The sequence below is a fragment of the Cucurbitaria berberidis genome (genome assembly GCF_010015615.1).
Source record: "Cucurbitaria berberidis CBS 394.84 unplaced genomic scaffold K460scaffold_5, whole genome shotgun sequence".
In the NCBI taxonomy this organism is placed as follows: domain Eukaryota; kingdom Fungi; phylum Ascomycota; class Dothideomycetes; order Pleosporales; family Cucurbitariaceae; genus Cucurbitaria; species Cucurbitaria berberidis.
In genome coordinates this window covers 703213-726077 of record NW_024468939.1, presented here as the reverse complement: position 1 = coordinate 726077, position 22865 = coordinate 703213, and the positions used below count along the sequence as shown (strand labels likewise).

The window sequence follows — 22865 nt, the reverse complement described above, 5'->3', positions numbered from 1 at the left end:
GGAACGGCCAATGAAAAGCAAGGTGGGGTGTTCAGTCAGGCGGAACAAATTTGAGGTGTGGGCCTCTATGTATAAGCATTTCGGCGCTCTTGCAGTCGAGTGTGTAGCGTTTGCGACGTCTCGGCGTTTGACTGCATCTGTCTTTGAGGTCGCGAACAGATGACGAAAGGTAAATGCCGTCTCCCGCATTGGACCTCCGCCGCTTCCCCGCGGCCACTCGCTGCCTACCGCCCCATCACCAACATGACCCTATCATTTATTGAGCGATATCGAGACAATGCTAATATAATTATATGCTGGATCAGGATATCAAGCATGAAAAAAAAATTTAACTAGAGAATTCCTTGCGTCCTATGAACTAAACTCGGTGCGTGAGACACGTACTGCTCTTCAATATTTCGAGATATGAGGAGATCTGAGTATCCTGAAGAATACTACGGGATACCCAGCGCTTCAAACCATAGCTTTGAAAGCCCGTCTCGGGCTTCGTGGTCCTTTGATATCCGCGCATAAGATGATAATCAAAGTGCTTGCCTCCCCACGAAGATTATCGTGGACTCACCATGCAGGTTTAGAGATGCAATTCTCGGCAACTCAACGCGCTCATGGGACCTGGAAATTTGCGGTCGTTGCGATATTTGTTTTACTGATGAATCGGCTCAGGTCGTACCGCACGGAAGGCTTGTTCACATGTACTCGTGACTCAGCCCGCTAGACGCGCGACCTGGACCATGAAGCCTCTCTTGGGATGCCAATCGCAGCAAGTATGCTGTCAAGCATCTCAGGCTTCTTGCGTAGCAAATCCCACTCCTCTTGATGTTTGACCATCATAGTCCCTCCCAGCGTGGTGCCATTGAGCGCAACGAAGCCTATATCAGTCCCGTCATCGCGTCGCAGCATTGTGCCTTCATTCCGGCGAGGGAGGAGAACCATGCCAGTTGTGGTCATTGCTAGATTGTAGCTTATGGGAAGATCGCCTCCGTTAAGGGGATGTAGGGCGAGTTGCTCCGGGTTAGCAGCAATAAACTTGTCAACAAACTCCTTTGCAGAACTATACAACTCGTTATAGATACTGAGCAGCTGAGATCCCGACGGCTCGGAATCGAATAACCGAGCAAAGTGTGTGAAGGGCACGTCTGGATGCTGTAGCATCCCAGGTGGCGTATCTACAAGCGGTTTTAGCTACTTTGTTGCCTACTCACGTGGATGCAGTACCTTTGGCCTGGGCCTTTCGGTTTGACAAGATGAGATCTATCAGCAGGTCCCAACCGCTGGCAGCTTCGTTGTCGCGCATGCTTTCCAATGGCAGAAATTGCAGGTGCCTGTGCGGCTGAGAGGCCCCGCTATGTTCCCCAGAGTTGAAGAAGGCAAACAAGCGCTTTTGCTTGTCACCTGGGCCCTCTTGCCATGCTTTTAGGCAAGCATACGTTGCCTCAAGATCGTCCTGTTCCAGCACATGCGTTTGATTCTTATTCGACTTGGTAGCGAGAATGAAGTGGCTTGCTATGATGGGAAACTTATTGAGCACTAGCAGATGCGTTGGGATCGACGTGGGGATATCGACGATGTGCAAGGCGGACGGGGGATTGTCGAACGGATCGATCTTTTGTTTAGGCGTAGCATCTGCTTGCTTGGGAGTAGGCTTCTTCGCGAGGGTTGGGCAATAACGTAGCTGGAACTACTTGAGGGTCAGTATAGCGTGTGCTACATCGTCGGAATGCTCACGGGAATGCCTGTGGATGTTCGAATGATTGCCAGCTCAGTCGGCGAAAACAGGAGGCTTGAGCTGGCCTTTGCCGCCTTAAACTTGGCCTCAACAAGGCTCGGAAGCGCTTCGGACAGACCGAGAAGCATTCTCATGGGGGCAGGGGAGGATAATGGTGGTGGAGGGGTGTCAAGCTTCCGAATGCTAGCGCGGCTCACAGACCCTGAGTTTTGTATTGATGTCATACTTCACCGCGCCAACCTACCACCATCACCAGTTTTAGGTCTGCAAGGTGTCATTGAATTACCCTTGATGCATTGAGTAACTGAATATCTAAAAGCAAGACTCGCCCAAAATACATCCGAGGCAACGACACGTGAGCCACCCTATCTAAACTTATAGGCTTCTTGCGCCCATGCAAAAGGAAAAGCAAGCCGTCTTTCCAACACATATGTGGCCGACATGATAATAGTACAAGGTCGTATGCCGAGATATGACCCGCCGTATTGCTTTACGTTATCGTTGGGGGGCATATGCCTACTGAGGACCTCCCAGCTGTAATGTCAGACCTTTCAAACCCTATGTTGAGCCCGCCTGCGAGATCATCATAATCAAGGGGGGTTTACAAAATTGGTAATACAAACGCAAAACTGTGGAAGCGGCAAGAGAGAGCCCAAAGTAAAGCCCAACTGAACACCGCACGTCGGTTGAGGACAAACGCCTAAACGACGGCCTGAGGGTCTCCGGTGTTTCCCTGCGGTTAACAATGCTTCAAATCGAGTTGACACCAGTCAAGTGTTCGAAGGCGTCCAAATCGTCTTCTCCCGCTGGGTCCAGACTGACAGTTTCCGGTAGGCTTCAGGAGCCATTGTTGACTTCCAACCACTTCCTCTTGCAGGTCGAGTTGCCGAAGTGGTACGACCCTCCTTGCTCGTCAATGTTCTCGGCGACTTTCTTCCACTGAACCTTGACAAGTTTCTGATCAAGGCTCAGGGCTTGCGGGTAGGCAAGAGTACTATCTATACGATCGAGCTCTTGCTCGACGAATCTGTCCAGGAGTTCGATCTACTCAGCATTAGCAATCACAGTCAGGTAGAGGAATGTCACTTCAACCCACATCTTGCTTCGTCCAGACTGGCTTCCGCACGCGGTCCTTCCTCGCTTTGGTCAATGAGCGGTACCGCCCCCTCAACGTGGACTCGGCAGGCTTGTCACCCACCATCTTCCTCCGGATCTCCTTATACGTCAGACCGTCTTTCTTGCCTTGGATGAGTAGGTCATCGTTGAGCTTGCGTTCAGTATGTGCGTCCGCACTTCGCGGTACTTGGAACCGGTCTTGGAATTTGGGCTGGGCGGGAAGGCAGACACGGTTATCGCTCCACGGACGTGTCTGTTGCCGTGCACAACTGTTGCCCGGTGAATATGACGAGCCCGGAGAGCTGTTGTCACTAACATCGTTCAAATGAAGATGCCGCCCCAAGGAAGGTAACCCCGATGTCGCGGGTGAGTAGGGTGTGAGATACCATGGCGAGACACCTGGGCTGCTCCCATGCGAGCATGAGTATTCTGAGCCAATTTGAGGATTATCATCAGGCGAGCCCCCTAGCTCACCACCCTGGTAGTTTGATCCCGCAGGCTCAATTGTGGACATCGCAATGCCCATACCCATCATTGGAAAGCCCGAGAAGTCGACTTTGCTAACACCTTGATCTGTCTGTGCCGGTGCCGACACAAGATAAGGTCCTGAGGACGTACACTTGGGTGAGGACTCTTTCATGGATGGGACTGAAGTGGGGTAGCCATTCCAATCGCGACTTGATGAAGCTTGATCTGGAAATGATACTGGGCTGAAGGAATCCGTCTCTAGGTAGCCCTTCGGTGAGAGCGAGCTGTTCGATTCCAGATCTGAGCCATTCAAACTTACCCCACGAGGAACGACATTTGGCCTGGGAGCCAACCAGGATATCTGACCGCCGTACTCGTTGCCGTCCTTAGTCATTGTATTTTGCACAGCCATGTGGTTATAGCAAAGGTCGTTATTCCTGAGGGGGTGGTAATCTGGGTCCGACACGATCGACGGGTGCATCGGCAGGGTGCTGCCCCATGTAAAGGAATTGTTGCTGAATGTCGGAGCTTCTCCCCAGGACTGATGTTGCGAAGGCACTCCATTGCTAGGGGCAGGACATGGTAACGCAGCAATAGGCGGCACCTGCTCCCGTGATACTTGCTGGCGGTGCCAGGTCTGTGGCAGCATGTGGCTCTCAGGCATGTATTGACCTTGCTTCATAGACGTCAGTTCACAGATTGTAGTACCTTCCCTGTAGGCATGTCACTTACCAACATTAGCGGTGCCATTGTGTGATCGTAGTTGAAGTGGTCGAAGTGGTCGGATGAGTGTTGAGGATTGTAATCGAGGCTAGGCTGCGGGTGAGAGAGTTTGTGTCGGGGGTGGCAGAGTCCATTATAGCTACGCTGACGGTTAAGTACCTGAGCTTGTGCCATAGCACCTCTAGAGGCTAGAGTACGCCTGATCTCACAACACGGCCGCTACAAACTCTACGTGAATTTCACTTAAGCAGCTGATTGAAGGGCGTAAGGCGGGCGTGAATGAGGATCGCAGGATTTTCAGGGTAGCTCGAGGTATGTTGGTCATTCACGGCGGGACCTTGTACCATTCGTCAAGAGGAGCGATCGCTTCACCGAATTGAGCGGTGAAAATGTGGCACTCTAGCCAGTGCGAATGACCACACCCTTGGATAAGTGGGCTAGCAACAGCACTATTGTTACAATTCACTCGCGGCGGTGACTGTGAATAAATGATTAAAAGTGCGGTGAAAGCCAAGTCAAGGTTCGCTCTCTATATGATGCAATGACACCACAAAGTCCCTAATCGGTAGGCTCATCAGCACGCTGATTTGGCATCCGATACGTAAAGGAGCCTTACCAGGAGTGCCACGAGAGCTCGGAACAACTAGGAGATGCCCAGGCAGGCAATCGTATGAATACAGACAAACGCACTAACGAGATATTAGCGATGTGATCGTGGAACGAGTCTGGTGCGAGAATAGGAGAAGAAGAAAACGCACAAGCTTATTGACGTGTAGATAACAGTACAGAAAAAGAGTAAAGAGAAGCCGAAGCCATGGATGAAGCAATCCAATCACATTGGTCTGAGGTGGAGAGATAGGAGACATGTTCGCTTTTATAATCTCAGACAGCCCCAGCGTTCTTGACGAAGCATAGAGACTCCCGTTTGAGGAACCCATGTCTCTGTACTGCGGTACCGGTAGAGGGGCTTGAGCTCTCGGAAGACCCACTACTGCATTCAGTCATGCCATAGGGAGCTTGGAACCGACACGGGAGGATATTGGGCTGCCGGTATGGTCAGGCTATCCAAATCAGCTGCACAAATCTATTCAGCACGCGAAGCATCGTCAAAGGCAAGCATGATCTCTTCATCAAATAACAGCACCGCAATGACGATGATTCAAGATCCTCAACGTGGCTAGCGCGCGAATGAGAGTAATTGCTCGGCCTTGTCGGCAGTGTCAAGCCTCTTCACACTTGGCTGGCATCCTATCAGGGCGGGTGCTAAAGCTAGAGCCGAGCGAAGATTGCTCTTATGGTGCTAGCTGCGCTGGCCCGAAATGTCTACGTCGACTTGTTTGGCTGACGTGCGGACGCGAACGGGTATGTGCATGACAGTTCTTGGCAGCAAGCCATCATCTCCTCGTCACCAGTGAGATAACAGCTGAGCATCCATAGCGTCTTCGGACCTGCAGGTACATCTGGTCCCTTCTGCGACGATCGATGCTGGGGTGAAGTAGCTTTATGGTTACTCGATGCATAACCGATCGCCATCAAGCACGTTACACATGAGATCTACAACCAGCACTTCACGTGTGTACTTCCTCTAGATAGTAGAGAGGCCGGCCTTGAATACTTCACGCCTACCTGATTCAAGGTGTAACCTAACTCAATAAAGGCGAGGAGATCTGACTGTGCATCTGTCATTACCATGTGTACCACGGCAACGTACCTCTTCATCTTCAAACTATCCAACCGATCCACTCTTACCCAGAACCTCGCCACTAACTGGCCACCAAGAAGATCCCAAGCTCGCCTCTCCATGTCAACGGGATGCCGCGTTTTTGCACATCCATTTTCAACTGGCACCACCGTAAGTGACACGGAACGTGTGAGACATGAACACGGTCCACTTGGATGGTTACCAACGTGCTGGTCATGACATATCGTCGTTACTGGCCACATATGTGGGGAAGCTGGTAACCGTCCGAAGTGGCGACAAGATCCACTCTTCGTCGTGGGTGGCACGAAACGGCGAGTATGCAGCGTGCAGCGTGCAGCATGTCTGTGCGAGGATGCGGTAGCTAAAGTTTGGTATTGCAGATGTTTCAAAAGGTAGGCGAGATGGTTCGAGGGCGAAGACAGAGAATAGACTGTGAGAGAAGTATCAGAGAATTGAAGACAATCTTACTGATGTTGCAGAATTGTCTGAACGCACGTTCACGAAGATCTGAATCTATGATGAAGCTCCAAGCTTCAGCATTCGTCCTCTCTAAACCCACGCACCAAGCTCGTATGCAAGCTTCCCGACTCACATCTATCAAATTTTGGCTTTCGAAGATCCTGGCACCTGCAGCTCAATGTCTTTCCATGGCAGTCCCAGGTACTCCCACATGTAGTGGAACCTAGATGATCCCGTCAGTGGGGCTCACACTTCAAAAACTATTCATTCGTCGAAGCACGCGGTTCGGACGTCTTTTCCAGTGCCTCCCCGTTCCGCGATGGCAACTATGCCCAGCGTGGAGCTATCCGCCAAAATGAACGCTAAGGGCTGAACGGGACGTACCTATCGCTCCCGAAAAATGGCTCCTCATCTCCTTTCGAGTTCCGCACGAAATACCAGGGGCAACCGAAGGCTCCGCGGTCGAGGGCTTCTTTCGTATTGTCGTTCAGGCGCTGTTTGTACGGTGCACTGTTTGCATTCTCCATCACCGCTTTGACTTCATCCTCTTTTAGTCGGCCCTGAAGCACCTCTGCGAGGACTTCAGGGTTACTGACGTCCTTCCCACCCTCCCACATCTCTTGGAAAAGGCAAAGAAAGATAGAGATGAAGGTCTTTGGGTGCACTTCTTTAAGATAGCATAGTGCTCGCTGTGGTAGTAGTGAGAGAATAGGGAAGAACGAGGGGGTTTGAATATTTGGTACCCCGAAGTAGCGTTTTGCTCGCGCACTGTCAAATTTGGAATAAGCAGCTTTCGCGGGGAGAGTCCATGGGGGCTTGTTGCCTGCATAGACTGTCAGGGATGGCCAGAGTGAAAATGGCAGGGGGAGGTGGAAGAAGTACCGCTGCCGACATTGATGCCGCCCAGAAAGACGGGAACTATTCTATTATCTGTTAGTGGAAGCTTTGCTTTTAGCTGAGAGTTTGACACTATTGGTTGTTTCGTGTGATACAACTTGGGTTGAACTCGATAAGCAGGTAATCTGCATTGGCGGGTACTTACTCAATCTCCACATTGTGCGAGCTAAGCACTTCTCGATGTTTTTCAAGATAGAGCAGAGCGAAGTATGAATAAGGTGATACTAGCCAACGTCATCAGAATAAGATGCCCAATACTCCATCACAGCTTAACTTACCGCAGTCCAAATAGCACGTAATCTTGCCCGACATGTTCGCAATGCTTCAGACTTCGAATGATGAGAATTCAAGCCACTTATGGGTTTCGCCTTTGAAATATGTCCGAGCAGTGTCGAGGTGGTATTGGGTTGACTGATGTCTTGGCTGCCGAGGTTCAGCATCGCCGTAGCTAGCTATCAGTAATCACCTCCGCATGTGCACCACGACTCGTCGCAAACAATGGACTTACCCCAGATTCTCCACATAAAGCCGGTACAGCGAACACTAGATGCAATGAAGCTTCAGGTATCTCTGACATCGCTTCCCGAGGACTGAAGACGTCGAATACTTTTCCCTTTCCTACGCACTTCACCCCCCGGACCACATCGTGAAACCTTTCCGAAGTGACTATAAGAACACAAGCAATATGGCAACGTCCAAGAATGAGGTCGCGCTCGTCGTTGGTGCCTCTCGAGGCATCGGGAGGCAGATCGCCATAGATCTGGCGAAGGAAGGGTACGCCGGTAAGCATTACATCCATCTGCCACCGCAGCTCCCCCATCGTCAATTTCTAGACTAACAATACCCAGTCGTTGTAGCAGCAAAATCCACGTCAGACGCCTCGCAAACTCTCCCTTTCCCTCCCGACCCTAACTCTCGCCAATCCACCATCTCGACCGTTTCCCGCGAAATCCGTGAAGCAGGCGGCGAAGCAACGCCCATAACCGTTGACACACGCGACTACACAAGCATACAACGTATGGTGGACCAAACGATCGCGAAATACGGACGTTTGGACGTCTTGGTCTACAATTCCGGCGCGATATGGTGGGCCAGCGTGGAAAAGACGCCCATGAAGCGGTTCCAGTTGATGCAGCAGGTCAACGTAGAAGGCTTGTACGGCACAGTGCAAGCTACACTCCCACAGTTCGAGAAGGCTGGGTGGAAGGGCAGGATTGTTGTTGTTAGTCCACCGATATACTCCAGGTTCTTTAGGGGGAAGACGGCGTATGCGATGGGCAAAGTGGGCATGAGCGTGCTTACGAAAGGTCTGGCCATGGACTTCGAGCGCGAGGGGAAGAAAGATATGGCTATTACAAGCATCTGGCCTGCTACGGCTATTCAGAGTGCTGCTACAGAAAATTTAGTGAAAGAGGGAGCAGAGGATCTAAGGAAAGCGAGTATTTTCTCAGATGCGATACTCGCTATGATTCGGGCGCCCGTGTCGGAAGTCAATGGACAGCTAGAATTGGACGAAGACTTCTTGAGAAAGAAGGGTATCGTGGAATTTGCAAAGTATAGTGTTGTGCCAGGGACGAGCCCTAGGAGAATCATGCCGGCGGAGTTTCCGGATCTCACGGTTAGCGAGCAAAATGACGAAGGGAGGAGAGTGGACAGTACGAAGTCAAGAGTTTCAAAGTTATGAGGCAGGCACTATCTAGTTGTCGAACGACATTGGCGTCATGTTGTTGTACTTTCAAGTCCTCATCCATTCTAAGGAAGCCCTCATCACCACAAGAGTTCGTGGCAAGCACAACAACTTGCACAGTCTGCCCAGGGGATCCAATTCGGTACGGGGATATAAGGTTTGTTGTAGTGGAGTGTTCCATCATTCACGCCAGCAAAGTAAGAGAGTGGCTGAGGCGAAGTTCGAAGTAGCGTTAAGGGGTGCACCATGGATCCATGGGCACTGAACCATGGGGAGTTTATGTCTGATACACTGCCGAGAGAGTAAGCTATCTACTCGTGCTTATCATAGCCATAAACTTACAGGTCATGGGTTCTGATATAACCCGCCACACTTCTACCGCGCCAGTATGGATGATACTTGTTCGGAGTGCGGTCATTGTTCAAGAATGGCGGTGGTAAGGTGCTGGACATGAGCATAGCCTCATGAAATCCCCTACAGAAATGCTCCCTGAGCTTGGTCTTCGAATTCTTTTCGGCGTGCAAAACTCCCTTTAGCCACCCTTCGTCGTAACCTTCGTCGTGACCTTCTATTTTGCCCAGTTTTTGACCTTCTAGATGGCCATCTCCGTAGCCCTTATAGTACCCTTTGTCGTGGCCTTCGGTTTTGCCTTCCTCCTGCCCAGCGCGACGGCCCTCTCCGTGACCTTCATTGTAACCCCCACCCCAACCTTTCTCATACCCTTCATCATGGCCCTTTCCAAACTCCACTGCACTAGCTTCTGAAAAGGCTTCGAGTCTACCCTTCGCATGTCCTTTTTGATGGCCTCGTGAGTGTCCTGCCGCAAGTCCGTTGTTGTAGCCGTTGGCATATCCCTCATCTTTCCCCACTGCAAGACCTTTTCATACCCTGCATTCTCGCCGAAGGCGTCACCTTCAGCATACCCCTCAACATGCCCTTCACTCTTACCCCTCTCTTTCGTTGTTTCTAATAGTGTTAGGGCACTCATCCTACCCTCGTTCGATCCCACCCTGCGCCCTGTCTCGTAACCATCTTTCTTCCCTTGGTCGTAGCCCTCGTTTCGACTCTTGGCTATTTCTTTTGCTTTATGCGAATTCCAGTCCATCTTCTGAAGCGCCCAACTGTAGCTCTTTGCTTCTGCTAGTATCAAGGGCTTGATGGCTTCAATCTTCTGCTCTATCTAAGCTTCCATGATATCTTTCTGTTCAGACTCGCTGAGCTCTTGACCTTTCTGAATGCGCCACTTCTCGACTTCGGCGTCGAAGTCTTGTCGCTGCTTTTCCAGCAAAGCTACTTCCAGCACTCCTTGTATAGTTAGTTTGGAAACCATCTCTTCACGGCCTTGCAAAGTTTTAACTTTCTCGATGTGTTCCAGCTGGTTCTTGTCGCGGTCTTTTCTCATCTGGCGATTGAGATCCACCACTCGGATGCTCGGCTCACAATACAACTTCTCCCATCTGTCAAATGCCTGCTGTGGTCTGCTCTTGCCAGCTGTCAGTGTTCGCATTTCGCGAACCGCCTTCTCTATTTTATCGCCCATATGCTCGACGGCATCACTAAGGTCCTGGTACGTCTTCAATTCCGCCTGCATCCGCCTGACTTTGGCTTCTGCCACTTTGGGATCTTTTTCGCGCTTCATAAGTGAAGTCAACTTCGCATTCGCCTCCTGCATTCGCCTCTCACTCTCCTGCTCCATCGTCGCAAGGCTGCTGGTCTGTGCGATATGTAACTTCTGCTTGTATTCCTGGTGTAAAGTAGTCATCTCATCAGCAGCCCTTGTTCGCTGTAACGCTCGTTCGATACTCCCATCTGCCATCTTTCTCTCCAGCTCTTCTATATATAGTTCCGCCCACTCGCCCCACGTGTAGCAGCGGGCTAATTCACTGTAGAGGCTCGGGCCGAACGCTTTCTGCGCCGCTGGTCTGGGAGGACGACCTGGCTCGCCGTTTCGTGGAATCCGTGGCATCTTGAAGAAGGATTTCTTCATGAAAAGTTTTCCACCTAGATCGGTCAGTGATGAAGACGTCAAGCGAATGGTAGCGTCGCACCTTCCTCGATGGCAACCCATCTACCGCCATTACCGGCTTCCACGCGCGAGGCTGTAACACTGGACCTAGCGGTTGTCTCAACAGCAGTCAAGCCATCGGTAGCGGTTCCAGTGATGTCTCCCATGTTGCGTTGTCATGCGCAGAGAGTGAACGGTACTGAATTAAAGGCGACAGAGGGGCAGAAACTAGGCTGAAGACGACGATTTTCGAAAGAGTGAGAAGCTGAGATGAAGTGATGCTCAAGAAAGCACCCTTAGGTGAAAGCAAGTTCGCAGCCAGAAAGGAAGGAGCGGACGGCTTGGCGCACGTGAAGACGCGCAACAACGCGGCCAAGTCCTCGATCTGGACTAAACGAAAGTCTTAAGCTTGATATTCCCACTCATTGAACCGGCTGTCCATAAACTCACCGCCATGTACCGATACGAAACGTAGTGACTTCTTCTCCAAAACCCTCAGTTTACGAGGGATAACACTGCTAGATCCATATAACTCAAGTACAACCAGATCCAAGTACCACAAGTCAGCTAAGCTCACCCCCAAAAGACAGACTAAATATCTTCGACTTGATCTTGCAGTTTATGTTCTCCACCTCATCGCTTGTACATAGGACAAGAATGGCACATTGAACTCTTACCCGCGCTCACAGTTTAGTTGAACCTATGACACACTAAGCATCAATCACACCAACACCACCTCACAAGGCATCCATCACTCACAAAATCAAAGCAAACTTTCAAGCTGACCAAAAATTATCGATTCCCTCTCCACACGAAGGTTATAAAATCCTTCCTAAAAGTACCCCACGTACCCACCAACCAAACCCCTCCAAGCCAAATATTAAACAGACAAGATCCCACCACCCCCTCATGTCATTCCATCAATTAATCCCTTTAAAACCCCTCCCGTTTTAACACCAGCCCCGCCAAACCAACCCGAATTCAATGCTGATTATGCCCTATGAACACCGTGCTCGCAAAACAAGAACAAGAACAAGACTAAAGGAAACGGAAAATTACTCCTGCTACTACTACTATTACTGATACAGGCAAGGGCTTGCTTATTGTTGGGAAAAGAGGTATTAACCGGAATGTTCAACCCGTTGTAATAGGGCGGGTTGGGTAGGATGCTCTCGATGGGACATCTTGAAAAGAAGGGTATAGACGCAAATCGAAGTTAATGTATATGCTCGCAATAAAACCTATGCCGCGGAATAACATATGCAAACGAAAACATGAGCATGAAGGGGGGCAGTAACCGCGCTAGATGCCTGATATGGGTGTGCCGAGTTTGACATCAAGACGTCACAGTGAGCACTGGCGACGAGCAAGACTAGAAATGGCGCCCATGTGTTGCGATGACTCGAGTCATACTGGGTAACACAATTCTTCATCTAGAACAGCCGCCCCCGGCTAGCCTGGCTCGCTCGACTAGGCGACGTCCGACTCCTCTCATCTTCTTCCGGAACATCGCTCAGTCTCGTAGGATGGTGATGTCTCATGCCCACCCACTCGTCCCCATAGCCGTCTCCACTATAGTCCGGACGACCACCACCGCCATCACCACTACCACTGCCACCCGCTGTGGCATAGCCCTGACCGTGAGCAGGCTCCGCGCTTGAGCTCGTAGCGTAGCTACTCTGCGGGGCGGTGGCGCCCGTACCGTAGTGCTGTAGGTGCTCTAGCTCACGACGGCGATCTTCCTGCACGTCGTACTCGTCTGAAACGGGCGATTGGAGTGATCGAAATGGAATACGGCGGCCTGAGTCGTCGAGGAGAAAGTGGCCTCGCTCGTCAATAGCGTACTCTTCGTCGCCCTCTGATGTTTCTTCCCCGTGGGTCGACACATACGATTGTTCGTCCTCTGGGATGCCCGCACCTTGCTGCTCCTGGTGTAGATAGGAGCCGGGCTGCTGATAGAAAGCTTCTGGTTGTGAAGAAGTCGGCTGAACGGGGGCTTGCTGTGCGTGTGTCGTGCGGTATGGATATTGCAAAGGAGCAGGAACTTGGGCTTGGTCGGCAGCTGAAGTAGCACCACTGGGTCGAGATGATGCAGCAGGTGCAGCACCTGATGGTACGTACGTGCCTTGGGCAACACGCGACGGTTGCTCAGGCTCCACACGAGGATGACGTGCGCTCTCAGTGAAAGGGTCTGTGTCTGTTGGTGATTGACCTTCTTCGTACGAGTAGTGTTGCTCGATGCCCGATTCGCTGCTTTGTGCACCAGCGTATGCATCTTCTCCCCGTGCCCTGCCTTGTCCTCCCATGTTTTGTGCCATAGGAACCACTTGCACACCGCCAACTAGGGTTGGCTGACCCTCCCTGAGAGAAAAGGTTCTGTCGCGCTCTTCCTGCTCTCGCCTCCCTAGCTCTTCCCAGGCTCGCCGGGCCTCCTCTTTTGAAATCTGAAGTTCACGCTTCATTTCGGTCACAGCCCGTTCGGCATTCTTCTTCTCAGTGGCCATGCGCTCCATGTTCGCTTCTGCTTCAGCACGCGCTTCACGCTCAGCCTGGATTGCGATATTCAGTTGGGCTTCTCGCTCTTGTGCACGTTCTTGCTCTTGACGATGCTCGTAGAACCACCTCTGGAACTTTCTCTCCGAAGACGCACGTAGGCGTTGCAGCTCCACAACAGCGTGAAAGAGGTTTGCACCAGCGGCGGAAAGATCGGTAATCTGGCGCGACATTTGCTGGACCAGAGGGTCACGGCGGGCTTCATCCGTGTTCTGTTCGAGCAGACGTATCCAGTATGAAGTAAGGCCCTCCCAATGCGAAGAGAGCATCTCCCAGCGTTCGAATGCATGAGGGAAATTTGAAGCTGTAGATTCTCGCGGTTGTGTGGCTGTTGACCCTGGAGGTGGTGGCGGGCGTGGTGGTGCAGTTGTGGAAGGCCCTGCTTGTGACGAACCCGCAGTAGCAGAGGGTCGCCTTGCGTGGGTTGCGCCAGGCGGTCTTCTCGGTTGTTCTACAGATGATGGAGCTGCTAGATTTGCAGGAGCGGGTCGCGGCTGCTGCTGCGCTTGCGACCTCGCTCTGGGTCTTCCTTGTGAAGCGCCAATAGTAGGCTCATACTCTTCAGTAGCAGGAATAATATTGCCATGTGGATTTGATACTGGCGCTCCGCGTTCTGGCTGACGAGGTACGCCTCCAGTTGAGGATGGGTATGGCACGTATTGATCACCAGATCTCAGAGGACCCGATTGGGGTTGTCTCTGAGCTCCAGACTCAGTCGTGATGGGTGCACCAGCTACGCCAGCAACAGCTTGTGCTCTCCTTTCGGCGCTCACTCTCCGGCGCTCTTCGTCGGCCTTTCTTTGCTCTTCTGCTTCAGCTCGCTGCCGTCGGGCATTCATGATCATCTGCGGCGTACGAATGTTGGAGCGGTCTGCCTGGGTTACGGGTACAGGGCCTCCCGTCGTGCGCGCACCGCCATTAGCAGCGCGGCCACTTGTCAGATCTGACATGGGCGCGTTCTCTTCCACCAGGTCGGGTGTGAAGGGGTTTGGAACGCGGATACCTTCTTCGAGGACAAAGCGAATAGCAGACGCGGTGCGCCGAGAGATGCGGAGGGCAGGATGAGGCGCGAAGAGATCAGGGTCCCGCGGCTGGGAGCTTGCGCGAGGGCGAGGTGAATTGTCGCTGAACCGCACAACGCGTTGTTGCTGTTGGGATGGGTCGACAGACCTCGAGCGCTCAAAGTTTGGTGTGCGACGGAGGCTGTGTGCCGCGCTTTCGGTTGAACTCGATGCTCTGGAATGATTGTGTTGGGTCCGGTAGTAGTCCTGAGCAGCTTGCTGGCGTAGCTGTAAAGATGTAACGTAAGGTTCGTGCGCGTCGCGGCGGTCGTGGGGATCGTTATGAGCGGGCTCGTAATAGGGTAAAATATTGGCGAGCTCTGATGGATCGCTAGACGTCACCGTGAACCTGAAGACGCTCTCTCAGGCTGAATTCGACTCGACGGCGCAAGGGCACCCGCCGGGTGTGAGGTGAGTCCCCGGCGGTTTGGTGGTTGGGTGCGGAGAAGCAGTGCGGCGCGAGCCTGCTTATATCGGGACGGTCAGAAAAGGTTGCAATGGCTGGAAAGTATAGTATTAGATACAGAGAAGGCGGAGGAATTGGGTGTGGAGCCATTGCTGCTGTTTGCCTAAGCAAATTCGGGACGAGAGGTGGAGGTGGTTGGGCGTGGTGGCTGGGAGGGAGGTTGGGGGGGCATAAAGTCGACTTACTGTCTACACCGACACTTGATATTAGAGCCAATGTGCTGTTCAGCATGCGCTATTCGTAGATCTGTATGCGCTGTGGTGTTGTCGCAGTGCGAGTCGTCCAATGCCTCCTACAATGCTGCTGTCCTGGGGAGCAACGTCAGCGACGGAAAGCGGGCCTTCAGCCACAGCGCACGGCTGCGCGGCCACGGTCGTCGCGCAGTTCGAGGACGAGACGAGTAGAAGACACAATTGGCCGTGTTCGACGAAGATGCATGCTCAGGTCGCGCGCGTGGAGCACTCGCCGGCGTCGAGTTGGTCAGGTCTAGGAAGACGGCGCGAGCGTTCTCGGAACCGTGCGAGTAGAGAGAGACGGATTGGATTTTTGCAGCCGTACACAAGCATGGACCGACGTGCAGCTGGGTGCATTCGTAGTACAAGCGATGGGGGTCAGGTCATAGCCGAGTGAGGTACGAGTCTGTCGGCGTGTTGGCTACGGGCGTGCCAGCGCATCTGCTGCTAACCTGGTTATTGGGGCCAGGCAAAGCGAGGCCCGGACTGATGACTTTCGTCATCGCCGGCCATTTCAAGCAAGGCATTCCCACATACCGTGTCAAGAATGTCAAGATGGGTGAAAGAAAAGAATTGCAGAAGAAGACAGTCGGTGGCACCAGCTTTTCTTGAGTGAATGTAGCCCGAGAGCTCTTCTCGTCCTCGAGCTACCTGTGGGGAAGCTCCTGCCAATCAGCAGCCCGTATTGTTGTTTGGCCACAAAGCAGCGAGAAGGAGCGGCCCGAGCCCAGCGGGACGACACGCTACCGTTCCACAGAGACGTGTGCCACTGTCGACTCTACACCAAAAACTCGCGATAGCTGAGACTTTGCGTCACACGGCAGTTCTGACACAGATGGAGCAGTGTTGTTTAAAAATGCAGGTTAAGGAGTAGGCCATCTTCAGTAGCTGACATGTCACCCCTGGAGCGTGCATGACCCAGCCTCTCGTCGATGCCGGGCGCATCAAACCTACCATCTCTGCAGCAGTGCGCTTGCTATGCCACTGCACTTCTGATGCATCGTTGAAGTCGCTGTCACAAAGCATGCTTGAACAGAGCAAGATGCACGAAGAAAGCAGAAGAAACGTCTGCGCGTACTTGCATGATATAACGTCTTAACATGGTATCTAGATACAAGCACGGATTGTCAAGGAATAGAATACAACACATGAACGTCTTAGGAAATCCATTCTTTCTTCCATCTCACCAATACATAGTCGTCTCACAATGTAAATCTACAAAACAAAGAATGCAGCAACAACAGCCACAACCGCAGTCAACCCGACGCCAAATCGGCTCGCAGCGCCCTCAAACTCGGGAGGAGCGTACGAGCTGGGCATGGTAGGCTTGCCTGTGCCAGTAGGCTTGGGGACATATGCGCTCGTGCCGTTCTTGGAGCCGTAGACAGGAACGTAAGGGGCAGGAGTGTAAACCGCAGAAGATACCTGGGGAACAGGTGTGTAAACCGCGGATGACACCTGGGGAACAGGCGTGTAAACTGCGGAAGACACCTGGGGAACAGGCGTATAAACCGCAGAAGATGCCTGAGGAACCGGTGTGTAAATAGCAGAGGACGCATAAGGCACAGCAGTGTAGGGCACAGCCACCTTGGTCAAGGTGACGTACTGGAGAAGAGTGCTGGTGGCATGCTCAACGGGGTATTCTGGCTTCTTGCCCTCTGGCTTCTTGGGGTACTCGGCCGGGTAGACGGGCTTATCGGAGCCTGGGTAGGACGGGCTGGAGGGCTTGGGGGCCGCAGGGTATACGGGGACGTTGGTGCTTGCGTGGACGGGCTTGGTGATGGTCAGAGTGACAGTCTTGTCGACGTAGACGCTGGTCGTCCAGCCCTCGGGGTATTCGGGCTTCTTGGTGGGCTTGGCGCACGAACCGCACACGGTCTTGATGATGGTGGTGGTGATGGTCGTCAGGCCAGTGGAGCAAATGTCAACGTAGGCAGCTATAATCAATCAGTAAACCATTTATTGTCTTTGAGGTAGATGCGAACTCACTCGTGATAGTCGTGACAGTAGTAGCACCGGTGGGGTAGCTTGGGTATTCTTCAGGCTTCTTCGTGACCGAAGGATAGCTGTCCTGGCTCTTGGAGCTCGCGACGGGGTAGACGGGGTAGTCACCACCCTTCGAGCTGGAAGCAGGGTAGACGGGGTAGTCACCGCCATTAGAGCTTGAGGCAGGGTAGACGGGATAGTTACCACCCTTGGAGCTTGAAGTAGGATACGCAGGATAATCACCGCCCTTGGTCGTCGAGGCAGGGTACACTGGGTACACAAAAGAGCTCTCAACGGGGTATGCCTTGCTGGAAGCGGCCTCTGGGTACTTGGAGGATGAGCTCTCAGCGGGGTAGACCTTGCTAGAAGTGCTGCAGGGCGTGGAAGAGGCAGCCTTGGGTGTAGACTCTGGGTACCCGGTACCGTGAGTGCTTGAAGCATTGTAGACTGGGTAAGGAATGATGGAGCTAGCATCCGGGTAGACGGGAGTGGAGCTCGCGCTGGGGGATACGATCTTGGTGGTGCCGACGGGGTAGACAATGCTGGGGCTGTTCGTGGAGTAAACGGAGCTGGAGCTCTCGCTTGCGTGAGGAACAGTCACTGAGCTGCTCTCAACGTGGGAAGAGCTAGGACCAACGGAAGACGCCGACGAGGAAACACCAATAGAGGACGCGCTGGAGGAAGCTGGAGCTGGGGTAGAAGCCGAGGAAGCAGACGAAGAAACGTAGACCGATGTGCTGGAGGAGACATGGATTTCGCTGCTGCTTGAGGCTGAGCTAGACACCTGGTAGACCGACGAGCTTGAAGAGACCTGAATGTAGCTGCTGCTTGAAGCTTGGCTGGACACTGGGGAAGCAGACGAAGAAACGTGAACCGAAGTGCTCGAGGAGACGGGTACGTAGATGCTGCTGGAGGCCTTGCTGGAGGCTGGGGAAGCAGACGAAGACCTCGCGCTCGAGGGGACGTAGACAGAGGAGGAGACAACGGTGCTCGAGGCCGGGCTGGACGAAGAACGGATGCTGCTGCTCGTAACGTAGACAGACGAGGAGCGGATGCTGCTGGAAGACACACGGGCGCTGGAGGAGATGGGAGTGCTGGACACGCGATTGCTGGAAGAGATAGGTGTGGACGATACACGGGTGCTGGAAGAAGCACGGCTGCTCGAAGAAACGACCGGCTTGTACTTGCTGGTAAAGCTGCCATCAAGAGTAGCCTTGACCCAGTATCCGTACGACTGGGAGTAAGCGGTGTTCCTGGCGGAAACGGTTGCCTCCCACAGCATGACACCGCCGAAGATGGCGGGCCACTTCTTCTGGTACTTGGCGATCAAAGCATTGGCCTGCTCGGGCTTGAGGTAGTCTTCCTTATGGACGGGAAGCCCGTCAGGGCCAGCTGCCAATCCGAGATAGAGCTTGACGTTCTTGTTATTAGAGTTGGCCAACAGCCACTTCACCCAAGCATCGAAAGTGAACCCGGTGGTAGCCTTGTTGATCTCCTTGTATCCGCGCGCGGCAGAGCAGGCATCAGTGTTGTAGAACTGCGTGAAGATGAAGTCAAATGGCACCTTGCTGATGGCATCAGCGAGACGGGCGTCGGGAACTATACATTGCGGTGCTCCTGAGATAAGACTGCTTGGTCGCAATGACTTGACGCGCGTCACGAAGTGGTCGTAGTTCTTGTACAGATACTCGCTAGACGGGAGTTGGGCTGCGTTGGCCTCGAGGTCGAGGTCGAAACCGTCAACAGCTGCGTCACCAAAGGGACGAGGTCCAGTCCATCCCGCGGGGGCAGGCCCAAAGACGTTGAGGAGGAATTCAGCAAAGTACTCCGCGACCTCTTGGGATGGTAGGTAGTAGTCGGTAGGGTATCCGCCTCCGATGGAGAGGAGAACCTTCTTGCCGGCGTTCTGGCAAGTCTTGATAGCATCTCCAACACCTGCACAGTTCTTCAACAGACCGCTGTCTTTGGTCTTGTCGTTGGGGTCTGGGTAGTAGCCCCAGCAAGCGTTGGCGAAGTTAGTCTTTGGGTAATCTCCAACTTTCTGGGGGAAGCCTAGAAAACAAAGTCACGAAGTCAGTGTTTGTCTTTATGCGGTTCATGAAAGGCATCTCGCACCATTGACGAATGCAATATTGACAATGTCGACGCTAGGGTCGCTGCAAACGTCGGAAAGGGGAATCTGAGCATTTCCCTGGCCCCAGTACATTGCAACATTCTGGGTAGATGCGGGATTGTAGGCAGCAGAAGCGCCTGAGGCAAGAATCGCTGCTGCGAAGGCAGCGCGAGAGAAGTTCGAGGGAGACATGATTACTGAATTAACGGAATTTAAACGAAGCGCGAATCAATGATAGGACAGCCAAAGGCCTGTAAAGATCGTGATGAGTAAAACTCAACGAAAGGACGCAAGCAAACACCTGCTATTATGATAGAGAGACTGGAGATGGACTGGAAGGCAGCGCGAGTGACAGTATAAGAGACATGGGAGATGACCCTATACTAGTTTTGACGCCGCCGCGGTACCTGCATGAGAACTCGGCCCCCCGTTGTCAGCATGAAGCCATCATCCAGGCCAACACGGCAGAGGCTCGTCAGTGTTGCATCGTTTACAGCCTACATCGATTAACTAACGCAGGTACTGGAAGAAGCATGCCCCTACGCTTCGCCATTGGCGAGGGCACTGATGGCCTAACTGAATGAGGCGTCAAGGCGCAGAATATGTGCAGCATGGCAAGCGCTAAGATTAAACATGGCGTTTCCCTATCACGCTTTGACGTGCCGCCTTCCCAAGCCTGCTTGACCGGTGACTGGAAGGATGATAATATCATTTCGCTTAAACTGAGTTGCTCACCCATTGCATGGCTTTAAGTGAATGAAAGAAAGACCGGTCAGCGGTAAGACTTCCCGGTGGCTTTTTTTTTCAATTTCACATTTAAGGATCCCCATGCGCCAGGGTATATGTAAACCAACAACTTGTGCTCTTTGTCGACATGGCGGCGTGGACGCCTGCACAACTGCGGTTTATTGCGGGTCGGTTGATGGGAGAGTAGAAATGCAGGGAGCGTCAAAAGATCAGGGCGACAGCGCTGCCTGCAGAAACTACTCATGGCGGCATGGAGATGTTAGTTTCATCCAGACAGACGGGGTATAGTTCGAGGGGACTGTGAAAACTTGGAGGCTTCAGGCAGGCAACATCTAGAAGCGATAGCCCGTTTGCCAGGGGTTCAATGTCCCTAGCGCGAGTTAATCCGCTTTGGGGTGGGGGAGCCGTCAGCCCTGATCAGCCCTGAATATCTTGGGAGACAGTTTGTCAAACTCTACTCCCAAGACTTGAGGCGTCGGCTGAATCGTGACCGCTGGCCTCTACGGGTTTCCTTCTTTTGTTGGTTATTCCTGACTCCGGGTAGTTGATTTTTTGTCGGAATGCACTCGGGTAGGCGCCCTTTTGTCCTCAAGGGTCAATTCTAGTTGTGCAATCTAGCGAATGACGCTATTTATGGCCATGGCCTAGCCCCTCTCACTTGCATCCCCCGGCGCGACATTGAACCGATAAATGTCTGCCAGTGACACAGCACGGTCTACGCGCCTGATCGCGTAAATGGAGTGTTGCAGTCAAGTCCAACGGCACACCCTGAGTGGAAGGATGATGCGGGAAAGTGACATCGAGTCATCGCGCTTGGGCTTGTTAATTAGAAGCCCGCTGCTCTTCTTGCTGCGGCAGGCAGGCTTGCGCCACCAGTTGTAGTGCGAGATCGCCCGCGTATACGGCACAAAGTGCCAGCCTCGAACGGAGACCCCGAAAACAGCGAAATACATATGCATATGTAGTTGGGTTGCACGGGTCAGGTGTGTGGATCTTGATGGCGTGCGGGCGTCTGCGGACCCATAAATCAGTGATGGGGCTGCGAGGATCATCAGCCCTACACCAGCCTTATGTCGTCGATCTTCATCGAATTGAATGGTGGTGCAGTCCTTCGACAAGCTTTTATTTTCTTGGTCGAACATCCGTTCGAACGCCCCACCAAGCAGATTGTCGGCGTATGGGTGGAAGTGAGTTGACGCAATGGCTGTTGTCGATCTCCGTCCCTGTCGTCACCTGTGCGCCTGGCACTCCTATCCAAGTATTCTTCTGTCTTCAAAAATATTGAACCCAGGCCATGTTCTTTCAAACCCTATAACAATATCTCGGAACCGATCAATCCGATGTTTCTCCCTGCCCGTAATGCTCCGCACACCGCGGGCGTGAATGTCTTGATACAGTAACGTAGACGCATCCCTTTAGACCGTAATACAACTAGCAAATAACAGTCCATTCGTTCATGGCAGCTTCACCAGCGTTGAGGGTGCTCTACCTATATTCATCAAGCGTGTAAAAGATTACATGGATCTAGAACCACATAGATATTAGTATAGAATATAATTCTAGACTTACGAACATCTTCAGTCAACAACAAGCTCTAATAGCACGGCTTTCAGCGTGCTGTCAATAGTATCAGCCAACAGAGAATACCTCAGTAGCTTCACCAAACAGCAAGACGAACAATGTAGAGCACAATCTGACACCATTACCTTCTAGCCATAGCGTCATCCAAGTGTTGCCCCCCAGCACAGGGATTCCGATGGAGCTTCCTCGTCTTGGGAGGCTTTTCTAACAGCAGAGAAGTAGAAAGGTCGTGAGAAGCTAGCGTAAGTACCTCTGCTGTCGAGATTGACGGGAGGTCATCTAGGCGTTCACTTTCTTCTCATAGGTGTAGACGAACACCGCGAACTACACCTATTGCAGGATGCGTGTATAACATGCCACCCGTGTTTCTTGTCCTAATCATCCCATATATAATCCTTTCGGCATGGCCTATGTCTTTGCGTTTCGGCAATACATCCATAGCTTAGGGTGAGAAGCGCATGACCGGTAATAAAATGCGTCCTATGAAGCATAGCTTGATAACCTATAAACACAGTTCGCAACGTGAGCGCAATTCATCGCTTGCATCATATGGTGAATCCTGCATACGACGGTCGTTTGCATCGGGTTTGGGCGATCATAGAGATGCACGGCACGTCAACGCGGCTAGAAATGTTCCAATCTATGAGTGTCAGAAACGATGGTCGTTCGAGCATGGTTGGAGGCTCGAGTTGTTGGCAAACTCTGCGAAGAGCTGCTGATCCTCTGATAGTATAACGCTTCTGAGAACCGACCGGGAAAGCTTACAACGGATTAGTGTTACTAGTGAGATCTTCAAACAGAGTGCTGCGCACACAAGAAATTCTTGTTGAACCGTAACGCCTTTCTACGCTCGCCAACCATACGAAAATACTTGTGTGGGCATGAGTTGCTCAAACGACGCAAGATAGGCGACAACGTCTGCATTCAACCACGCAGCCACGACAGAATAAACTCGAGGGGTATAAGAGTGGTTGTAACCTTTTTGACGTTCACACATCCAGCGCACCATGCAATATGGTGACCATTAAGGTAGACAACCATGTGCTGCTGGCATCCCGTCTCTTCTCCTAGTTTTCCGTCGGATGTGGCGACTTATTATCCACTTCATAACAATGTGCGTGTATATCCGGCACAACGTTACGATGTCGAGCTTGGCATTACTCATGGCGTTCCTTTGAACTTCAAGCTCCCCAGACCCTACCCCAGATTCGGAGTACGACAGTTTCGTCCGCTCTGTAGTGTCCGCAATACAATTGCGGGGTCTGGTGAGTGTCCGCCATTTAGGAGGGGTTCCGATATTTTCCATGGGACAGTCGACCGTTGCGTTGAGCTGAACAACAGC

At 52.4% G+C, this 22865-nt stretch overlaps 8 protein-coding genes across 8 annotated transcripts; 1 reads left to right on the top strand and 7 right to left on the bottom strand.

The window, feature by feature from the left end:
- Window positions 1-711: 711 nt before the first annotated feature.
- Window positions 712-1854, bottom strand: K460DRAFT_294188 (Ap4A phosphorylase-like protein II; the record flags this gene model as incomplete). Its single annotated transcript, XM_040929477.1, has 3 exons — window positions 712-1166; window positions 1216-1678; window positions 1726-1854. 3 exons carry the CDS (start codon window positions 1852-1854, stop codon window positions 712-714), a joined length of 1047 nt encoding a protein of 348 aa, XP_040784153.1.
- A 709-nt stretch (window positions 1855-2563) lies between these two features.
- K460DRAFT_409048 (uncharacterized protein) lies at window positions 2564-4060 on the bottom strand (the record flags this gene model as incomplete). The annotated part of the gene is made up of 3 exons (XM_040937217.1): window positions 2564-2770; window positions 2823-3986; window positions 4043-4060. 3 exons carry the CDS (start codon window positions 4058-4060, stop codon window positions 2564-2566), a joined length of 1389 nt encoding a protein of 462 aa, XP_040784152.1.
- Window positions 4061-6097: 2037 nt separating this feature from the next.
- On the bottom strand, window positions 6098-7487 carry K460DRAFT_369597 (glutathione S-transferase kappa 1). Its single transcript, XM_040933988.1, has 5 exons — window positions 7370-7487; window positions 7237-7315; window positions 7077-7117; window positions 6579-7017; window positions 6098-6417 (listed from the first exon to the last, which is right to left on the bottom strand). The coding sequence occupies exons 1-5, from the start codon at window positions 7401-7403 to the stop codon at window positions 6333-6335; spliced, it is 678 nt and encodes a 225-aa protein (XP_040784151.1). The 5' UTR covers window positions 7404-7487; the 3' UTR covers window positions 6098-6332.
- Window positions 7488-7776: 289 nt separating this feature from the next.
- K460DRAFT_358323 (NAD(P)-binding protein) lies at window positions 7777-8775 on the top strand (the record flags this gene model as incomplete). Its single annotated transcript, XM_040932096.1, has 2 exons — window positions 7777-7873; window positions 7940-8775. The coding sequence occupies 2 exons, from the start codon at window positions 7777-7779 to the stop codon at window positions 8773-8775; spliced, it is 933 nt and encodes a 310-aa protein (XP_040784150.1).
- Window positions 8776-8858: 83 nt separating this feature from the next.
- On the bottom strand, window positions 8859-9883 carry K460DRAFT_409045 (uncharacterized protein; the record flags this gene model as incomplete). The annotated part of the gene is made up of 3 exons (XM_040937216.1): window positions 8859-9069; window positions 9121-9646; window positions 9727-9883. The coding sequence occupies 3 exons, from the start codon at window positions 9881-9883 to the stop codon at window positions 8859-8861; spliced, it is 894 nt and encodes a 297-aa protein (XP_040784149.1).
- A 75-nt stretch (window positions 9884-9958) lies between these two features.
- Window positions 9959-10950, bottom strand: K460DRAFT_409044 (uncharacterized protein; the record flags this gene model as incomplete). Its single annotated transcript, XM_040937215.1, has 2 exons — window positions 9959-10779; window positions 10827-10950. The coding sequence occupies 2 exons, from the start codon at window positions 10948-10950 to the stop codon at window positions 9959-9961; spliced, it is 945 nt and encodes a 314-aa protein (XP_040784148.1).
- Window positions 10951-12216: 1266 nt separating this feature from the next.
- Window positions 12217-15094, bottom strand: K460DRAFT_379640 (uncharacterized protein; the record flags this gene model as incomplete). The annotated part of the gene is made up of 2 exons (XM_040935184.1): window positions 12217-14759; window positions 15049-15094. The coding sequence occupies 2 exons, from the start codon at window positions 15092-15094 to the stop codon at window positions 12217-12219; spliced, it is 2589 nt and encodes an 862-aa protein (XP_040784147.1).
- Window positions 15095-15958: 864 nt separating this feature from the next.
- Window positions 15959-19753, bottom strand: K460DRAFT_419623 (glycoside hydrolase family 18 protein). Its single transcript, XM_040938028.1, has 3 exons — window positions 19198-19753; window positions 17086-19134; window positions 15959-17033 (listed from the first exon to the last, which is right to left on the bottom strand). The coding sequence occupies exons 1-3, from the start codon at window positions 19385-19387 to the stop codon at window positions 16312-16314; spliced, it is 2961 nt and encodes a 986-aa protein (XP_040784146.1). The 5' UTR covers window positions 19388-19753; the 3' UTR covers window positions 15959-16311.
- Between the last annotated feature and the right edge of the window lie 3112 nt (window positions 19754-22865).

Bases quoted from the DNA above. Each gene is read 5' to 3' on its own strand.
- K460DRAFT_369597 (XM_040933988.1), bottom strand. From the start codon at position 7,403: ATGTCGGGCAAGATTACGTGCTATTTGGACTGCG. The intron at 7,118-7,236 runs GTAAGTACCCGC...AACAGATAATAG, and splicing joins TCGCACAATGTGGAGATTGA to AATAGTTCCCGTCTTTCTGG. The intron at 6,418-6,578 runs GTACGTCCCGTT...GGGATCATCTAG, and splicing joins CCATTTTTCGGGAGCGATAG to GTTCCACTACATGTGGGAGT.
- K460DRAFT_419623 (XM_040938028.1), bottom strand. From the start codon at position 19,387: ATGTCTCCCTCGAACTTCTCTCGCGCTGCCTTCGCAGCAGCGATTCTT. The intron at 19,135-19,197 runs GTGCGAGATGCC...TTTGTTTTCTAG, and splicing joins CAATATTGCATTCGTCAATG to GCTTCCCCCAGAAAGTTGGA. The intron at 17,034-17,085 runs GTGAGTTCGCAT...GATTGATTATAG, and splicing joins TACTGTCACGACTATCACGA to CTGCCTACGTTGACATTTGC.